This window comes from Mus pahari, chromosome 2 (genome assembly GCF_900095145.1).
Source record: "Mus pahari chromosome 2, PAHARI_EIJ_v1.1, whole genome shotgun sequence".
NCBI lineage: Eukaryota > Metazoa > Chordata > Mammalia > Rodentia > Muridae > Mus > Mus pahari.
The window spans coordinates 112,379,125-112,387,946 of NC_034591.1; the positions used below are offsets into that span (position 1 = coordinate 112,379,125).

General features: G+C 46.6%; 1 protein-coding gene across 2 annotated transcripts in view; it reads right to left on the reverse strand.

Moving 5' to 3' along the window:
* Positions 1 to 639: 639 nt before the first annotated feature.
* The window catches only part of Suclg2 (succinate-CoA ligase GDP-forming beta subunit), a 237,572-nt gene continuing 229,389 nt past the window's right edge, over positions 640 to 8,822 (reverse strand). For both annotated transcript variants that reach the window (XM_029535679.1, XM_021190019.2), the window contains one exon: positions 640 to 1,119. In XM_029535679.1, the coding sequence (XP_029391539.1) occupies positions 955 to 1,119 (165 nt within the window). In that variant the 3' untranslated portion in view covers positions 640 to 954. The remainder of the gene's footprint in view (positions 1,120 to 8,822) is intronic.

An 8,822-nucleotide genomic window follows, 5' to 3' on the forward strand; every position in this document is an offset into this window, starting at 1 on the left:
GTCACATTCTCTCCAATGACATTTCTCATCTTTCTGTGGCAAACTGGTAGATGTGAGATGGAGGGGACAAGAGGGGAAAGCCTGACCACTACCAGCAGCTAGATCGTCAGTGTGACTCTTCATGAAGTAATTAATTCCACAGAATTTCATAAAAATTGGCATTCAGCAACTCTGACACAAAATGAAACCTTCCACCCCACACCCATGACTAAGGCTTCTGGCTGTAACTCAGTGTGAGGCAGACAGTAGATTCAACATTAAGGCACAGGGTAAAATGTGTGCAATGTACACATATCAACATGGGATGCCCACTATAAGCCACACTTTAGAACATTCATGGGCTTTCTAAATGTACTGGAATTAGGGGTCAGTGGAGACCACTGGTCACAGAAACTCAGGTGTCTTAGCTGTACCCTTCTGGAAGTCACTATGTTTAAATATAATCCTGTCTGAACTTGTGAGTCCTGTAAAATTTTCTGATGTAGAATAAATGTCCTTGAGAATGAACCTAGATCTGGCTTTTTTTTTTTTTTTAAGATTTATTTATTTATCATATGTAAGTATACTGTAGCTGTCTTCAGACACTCCAGAAGAAGGAGTAAGATCTTATTACGGATGGTTATGAGCCACCATGTGGTTGCTGGGATTTGAACTCTGGACCTTCGGAAGAGCAGTCGGGTGCTCTTACCCACTGAGCCATCTCACCAGCCCATAGATCTGGCTTTAAATACTGTATGTATGCACACTATTTAGTCAAACTGACTGTGGCCCAGAGCTGGTAGACCCTGCTACTGAATGGGCAGGAGAAGGTAAGGAGAGATTTTTCTTAGCAATGACTACAGTATAAAATCAGCTTTAGGCACTCTGGATAGCATATCTGAGAAAGTTCAGAGTTAAAATTTTTCACATGATGATCCTTGTGTGTATCCCTTCCCAGTGAGAAAACAATTGCTTTCACAGTGGTGAGGGACATGCCCTTCTTTGTGGGAGCCAGGGAGAGCCATCACTTCTTTGCCACACTGGCAACAGCTTTCTTGGCTGCATCCTCCAGGTCCACAGCTGACATGATGGGGAGCCCGCTGCTCTTGAGGATATTCTGAGCCTCTTGCACATTAGTTCCTAGAAGGGGGAACAATGGGAATTGATAAATTAGTTTGACAGGGGCACACCCAGTCAAGTTGGACAACTGCAATCCCAGGATGCCCGGTCTCCCTTGATGCGAACAATTTAAGTAGAACACATGTGGCTTTTTACTGCCAAGCTCCGGCTTTTCAGATACGCCCGGCTGACATTTTCAGCCCCTCTTCTTTTCACTTTAAGGAACTCTCATTAGAAAGACACTTCCTGTATTGTCCCTGGCACTCCAAAATGAGAAGTAAGCATTCTTCCAGATCATGCATATGCAAAAAGTTTCTCAGGCACCTGCTCAGTAAATTTGAAGGTAGAAAGTCTACACTGGATCTGTCTCTTCCCTGAGTCTGGGAGAAGAGGCTTGAGAGAAGTGACTTAAGCATGTCACAGAACTGCTCCCGGGCTCCCAATCAGCTGCCAGGTGGATGTCTTATAACAAAGGCTCTGAAGGCATGGCCATGGAGAACAAGTCCTTCTATGTGGGCACAGATAACAGCAGGCACTTGGCCAGCACGTCTCACTCCCAGACAGTGGCCAGGTGAGCGCAGTGTGCTGCTGAGGAGGCGCTGGGATACTGTGTCTGCTGCAGCAGTGGGAAGCGAACACTGGGCGTCACGCCTTCTGCCAAGGGCCCCTGGGTGCAGTGACTAGGGGAAGGAGCCAGAGTTCTCACCTCTGCCATGCATTATGAGAATGGTGTTTACTTAACCACTTAACTTCCTTGAGTTTCCACTTTAAAAAATATTGACTGCTTTCCCTGCACATAGGTCCTCTCCCCATGCGCAGGCTTGGTGACTGCAGAGGCCAGAAGAAGACATCAGATCCTCTGTAAGTGGAGTTACAGATGGTCATAGCCCACCATGGAGCATAACTGGGAATCAACCCCAAGGCAACAGCAGCAAGTGCTCTTGTCACTGAGATCTCTCTCCAGCCCTGCAACTTCTTTAAACATTTTTTATTCGTTAACAGTTTCATAAACTTACGTAATGAACCCCCTCTCACATCCCTCCTTCACCCAATACAATTCCCACTAAGCCCCTCCTACTTCCACAGCTTTTGTGTGTCACCCACTGGGTTGAAATAAGGCTGCCTGCATGAGCCTGGGTGTGACATCATTTGAGGAAAGTATCACCTGTTCTCACAGCCACACAATTGTCTGTCGTCTCTCTGCTGGGGTGGAACCTTAGCTTCTTTATCTCTGTGTATCATGATCTTCCTTAGAGCTAATGATCGCTCTGTATTTATGCATGCCAGGATAATGCCCAGCAACTTAGATGCAGCATATGATTTTCAACATGAGCTGTAAGTAAGTGCTATTGTCCTGCTTTTATGGATGAAGTCAGTCAGTAGTGTAGAGAGAGAAAGGAGGTGGTGTGGTGATGCAGTGTATGTGTATGACAGTTTTACCGGGACAGTTTTACAGACAGAGGTTGCAGAGAGAACAAGCTAGACCCAGGTGAAGACAGAATGAGCCAGAGAATGAGAAGAAGCCAGCAGATTAGAACAGATTGCCAAAAGTTAGTATAAGGCCAAGCAGAGCAATTTAGTCAGAAGCTGAAAGAAGCTGGACTGAATCAGTCAGCCTGGAAGATTAGATTAGAAGTCTCCGGGTCTAGGCCTAGGAAGAGTCAGAACAGAGGAGAAAAACTCTGGTCACAGCCCAACATACAGCTTGGGCAGGGCTCTCATCTCACCACTTCATCCGAGGGGATAAAGTGACATTTACATCCGCCTTACTTTCAGCTAAATTATCAGGAAGGATAACACTGGGAGGCCCCCTTTTTAAGGATGGCAATGACTTCTTCAGCTAGACACTTGATAATGAGGTGGAGCCCAGCATCTGACTCACTCACCCTTCCAGACTTTATAGGAACAAGAAGGAAATTTCAATAATGCTAAGCTCTTGACAGAATGGTTTTTACTCAGGGGCTGGCTTTACTTGGAATCAAATGTGTGTGTGTGTGTGTGTGTGTGTGTGTGTGTGTGTATGTGAAGACAAGGCCTCTCATTGGCCTGGAGTCACATATCAGGAACCCCAGGAACTCAGGGATCCAAATGTCTCCACTCTCCAGGATTGGCCTCACAAGTGGACACCACTAATGCTTGGGTATTTTACGTTGGTTCTGACGACTGAATTCAGGTCCTGATGCTTGAATGGTGAGTGCTTTGCTAACTGAGGTATTTCTATGCCCAACCCATTGTTTTTAATGTTGTCACAGGGAGCTTCTAAAACAGCACTGGGACGATCATGTGACTAACCTTGCCTCCTGTGACCACACGCTCGTGTAACTTGTCTCCTTTGACTATGTAAGAATCTACGAATGATGGGACATCACTTCTGAGATGAGATATAAGAGCCTGTGCTTTCTGTTTGTCTTGTCTGCTTTAATATTTCTACCATTCGCTGGCAAACTGCCATGTTTCAAGCTACCCTATGTATAAAATCCACTTGTCAAGCACCCATGGGCAACCTCCAGCCAATAGCACTGAGCCATGAGGCAACCAGGGAACAACATCTGTTACCAACCATAGAAGCTAGCTTGAAAGTGAACTACCCCTTAGCAAGCCCTGGGGTCCGAGGAACACACTTTTCCTGCAACCTGGTAAAGACTGAGTGTGAGAACCCAGCTAGGCCACACCCAGTATGATATTCACACCCTTCTTTTGCACTTTCAAATTCTGAGATCATCTGCTTATGTCTACAAACAGAGACATAACACAGATGTAAAGCTCTGTTACATCATTACAGGACCCCAGTGTCCATTCTGACTCCTTTGGTAAGGGCTGAGTCTGTGTTCCAGAGGCTGAGAAGCAGGACAGGGTATGCATCATGGTTAGGTCTGAGGTTAAGGAATCTGCTACATTAACCTGAAGGTATGGCTGTCATGGAGCAATGGCAGAGTGAAGAAAAATAAGGCCTGGGCTAGAAGCACACCTCTGGACCAGAAGTCTGATGTGTCATTCCCATCCCCTTCCACAGAGAAGTCGACTGGGATACCTTCCCTAGGTGCCTTCCAGTCGGCCAGAGACCAAACCTAAGAAAACGTACAAGAGCTTTTCCTTTCTGGCATTCTCCAGTCTTAGCACCCAGCTCCCCAGGCCTCCACCAACCTGTGGAACATAACTGGTTCCAGGCCTCTCTCCCACCCCTCTCCTGGTATTTTGGGGGTTGGCTTATTTGGTTTGTATTCATGGTTTCCTTCACCAATTCTGAGACCTAGACATTCAGAATTCTCCATTCACCATTACCTGAATTCTCCATGTGTAAGGATGAAACAAATGCTGATTTAAAAAAAACAAAAACAAAAACAACTCACATATGAAGCTGCTTTTCCTTGGAACCAACAGCATAAATAATTCAGGTCCTTAATTAATATCATCTGCAGCATCTGGCCTAGGAGCAGTATTCTCAAGGGGAATAAGAAGGCTCGGTGTTAAAATTCACAAGTGCTGAGGCAGGCATCCCGAGCCCCACTGGCCTTTGCCCCGCATGCCCATGTGCTCACTCGAAGCTGTCTCTCCCAGTCTCCTGGGCTCCCTTCCCTGCCACTGCCTTCAGTGTTCCAGCTACAGCAGGCTTGTCAGATGTGCTGCCGGAGCATTCCATGATCTCTACATCGCAACAGGGATGAGCCCTGTGGGGCAGCTTAGTGACATTTCCCACAGCCTGCTACACGTCCATGTCAGTGCTGGATCTGCTTCTCAGGGAATCTTGCAGTATCAGCCACATGTTACATGTGAGCTGACAGACTGGGTAAGGACAGCCACAGTCACAAACGATGATGCCTGAGGACAGGGGTTTGGACAGATCCTTCTCTGATCATTTTGCAGATCTGAGGGTTCTCCAGAGGCCTTGGCAGTGACTCCATGTCCTGGCACTCCATTTGCCCTGGCTAGTCTCCAGAGCAGGCTTTAAGCTGCGAACAATTCTCTTACCATGTGGTGCCCCAAGTGAAGAGAGGCCTCACTCTTGGGTTATGCTGATGGGTGTAGTTGGGGGGAAACAGTGAAGGGAGCTTTCCCCCTTCCTCCTGGCAGCATCTTCAGTGGCACACCAAAATACCTAATTGCTTTATAATTTCAGGATCTACTAAAGCGAATTTTAATTATACTTGCTGTTATACTTTAATTACTGTCTTAATTATTAAGCACATACTATCATACTTGGAAGAAGCAGGGTGTGAAGGGATTGTAACACTCAAAGAGCCCAGGAATAAACTGGACTGCACCGAGAAGCAGATCCAGAGAGAGCCGCCATGAGCAGACGGAGGTTGGGGAGACACAAGTGAAGAGGGCATCACAGGGAACAAGCCAGAGAAGGATGAGCATGTGAGGGGAGAAAGGCACGGTGAAGAACTGGGGAGCTTGCCATGTGACCTCCGCACTTGCCCGGTCCTTTATCTTCCTCTCTTCCCCTGCATGGCTAGGCTTTGCCCACAGCCTGGCCTGGCCAGCAATTACTATCATTTGCTTCCTCCTTCTGGTTGAGGAAGCAGCTGGAGGGGAAAGAGAAGAGAGGTTGCAAAGAAAAAAGAGTCAGTAAAAATCAGGTCATGGGAAGCGAGGATGCCCTGGGCAATGCTTGTGAGCGTCTCCATCTTTGGGGGAATGGTATTACTGGCGCTTTTGAGGCTTTTTTCTGCTTTCTGACCCCTATGGCTGACATCTATTCCAAGCCCCCTTTCTGACTTTATTTCTAAGTAGAAACCATCACAGCTGCTTTAAACTCTGACATGGAATTAAGTGTTCTAAAGAGTGTGTTTATGCCCCTGCACACAATTACGATGGAAATTGATCACTTTCTCCCACACTTAAGTGGTGCTGGTGACGTGCTTTAATATTTATTAAATGCTGCCATGCTTTTCAATGAGGCTGCAGGACAACATGCTTAATAACCACGCATACACATAACTGATCAAGCCACACAGCTCGGCCGGCTGTCGCTTCTCAATCCTGGCTTCTTGACAGCTGTCTGGCCGTGTGGCTACCTGCCCACTTACAGGCCTCGAGAAGAACAGCGTGCAGAGAACCAAAGGGGGCACTGGTTCCGCACAGACTTATTTGGCTGCTAGCAGACATGAGAAAAATAAGCACATGAAGCATGGAAAAATGTCTCTGCTTCCAAGTGGCCTATAGTGGCTTCCTGCCACTGGGTGGAGGAAGAGAGCTGTAAACAGAGATGCAGGGGTAAGTTTTCAACACACACCCTGTGCTTTCACCATGCAAGAGAGATAGATGACACTGGGCAGGGCTGACAGGGTTTGGGTGAAGAGATGCAGCCTCTGCCCTGCCCCAACTCAGGCTAGCCTCTACCCCAGGAGCAGAGGATAACACTGTCCAGTACAGACATGTACAGAAGCCTCTTCTGAATTGCTACTTTTATAGGCATTCAGATGTGTATATGTGTGTATGTATGTATGTACATATGTATGCATGCATGTTTTTATATAAATGTATATGTACACATGTATGTATATGGAGGCCAGAGGTCAACATTGAGCATATTCCTTGATCACTCTCTACCATATGTTTTCAGACAGGGTTTCTCACTGAACCTAGAGTTCAATTTACCAAACTGGCCAGACTGGCTGAGCAGAAGCTGGCACCTGCTTATCTCCCTTCACTGTTACCTCCCCAGCCCAGCGCAGCCCAGCGCAACCCAGTGCAGCCCAGCCACTATTAAATATATATTGACTACATGTTACCAGATTTTAAAAGAGACTATGAAGATAATGTTAAAAACAGTATAAGCTTGCTGTCTATATATGATTACTGGTTCTTAAATATAAAACTCAATTCTCAAAGCAAATCTAAAATCAACATTTTAGCCCCATTTCACAGATAAAATACCCAAGGTACCAGGAACTTAGCAGCTGACCTAATGACTCCCAGCAAGTTGGAAGATAGAAAAAGAGTAGAGTCCAGATTTATCTGAAATCAAAACCACATGCTGGCCATGCACCATGGAGCACCATGCAAAAAAGAATGCTGGCAATTCTTTAAGCTAAGCCTTCACTTCATCTCACTGGGGGAAACTGAGGCTCAGGTACTAGGAAATTTACTCGGTCAGGCACTCAGTGAGCTACCACAGGCCTGATTCAGCCTCCTGTTCTAAATCAGAGCTGGCACCCTATGGCTTTTAAGCCCAATGCAGCCCACAGTCTCTTTGCATGCTACTTGTAATCTAAGAATAGTTTTCATATTTTTAAATAGCTGGGCAAAAAATCAGAATAATATTTTGTGATACATGAAAATTACATGAAATTCAAATTTCAGTGCTCATAAATAGAGTTTTGATGGAGCAGGGCCAAGCTGATGCGCTCGCAGGCTGCTGATTGCTGTGCTCTGCCATGGCAGAGCTAGGGCGGTGACGGGGACAGTGTGGCTCACAGGGCCTGACAAGGCTCAGTTCTGCTCGGAGGCTTCCTTTCTTTCCTTGGAGTGGAAAGAGGATGCAGTCCACCAAGTAGTAGGTCCCTGGGGTCCTGCCCCGCGGCTCCTGCTCCTCCTTTCCAGCCACCACCAGACAGGGGACTGTGGTTTAGACAATGTTTCAAAACTCAGCTCTCTTGTTATTCCTTTAGTAATGGAATGAGTCCACAGACACACTGTGAGAGAGATCATGGACACATTTCCATCCACAGTAGCTCCAAAGACCGTAAATGTCTAGGAACAAGCCTCACAAAAGGGGCAAAGGTGCTACGATGAACTTTCAATCTCTGAAAAAAGACGCCGAGAAAGAAACTAGAAAATGGAGAGGATTAGTAGAAATAATACTGTGAAAAATGATCATCAAACCAAAAGCAATGTATAGGTTCAATGCAACTCTAATCAAAATTGTCAAAACATTCTTCACAGAAATAGAGAAAATATTGTGAAGAAGTATTATGACCAAGGAGACTTATAAGAGGAAGTATGTAACTGGGGCCTTGCTTACAGTTTGGAGGATGAGTCCATGACTATTATATCAGGAGCACAGCAGCAGAAAGTCAGTCATGGCGCTGGAGCAGTGGCTGAGAGCTTACATCCTGACCCAAGGCAGAGAGAATGTATATTGGAATAGCATGGGGTTTAGAAACCTCACAACCCAGCCCCAGTGATATACCTCCTCCAATAAGACCCCGCCTCCTAATCCTTACCAAACAGTTCCACCAACTGAGGACCAAACATTCAAAGACAGAAGCCTATGGGGCCATTCATATTCAAATCACCACAAAAAAAATCCTGCTTCTGGTTTGCGCCTGCATCGGGTCACCTAGGGCACGCAGTGGGCAGATACCCCCATGGTCCCTAGAGGACTGCCCATGCGATCTTAGGATCATTGGTGAGTGGAACACAACATCTGCTCCTATGCAATTGTGCACGGGACCTAAGACAGCACTAGGGCAGCAGAGAACTGGCCTGATCAGGGGCACAAGCCCCTTCTGGTCTGCACTAGCACCGGGTCACCTAGGGTGTGGATTCAGTGGACACCCCCATGGTCCCTAGTGGACTGCGGCAATCTTAGGATCACTGGTGAGTGGAACACAACAGCTGCTCCAATCCAATAGTGACAGGCCTGTGACAGAAGAAACAAGGTCACCAGAGCCTTTCCTGACCAAAGGCTCAGGTTCCTTTTAATCAGTTCAGGTTTACCTTGGTTTCAAACAGACCAGACAACTCCACGGTCCTCAAAGGAGACACCACTTCCA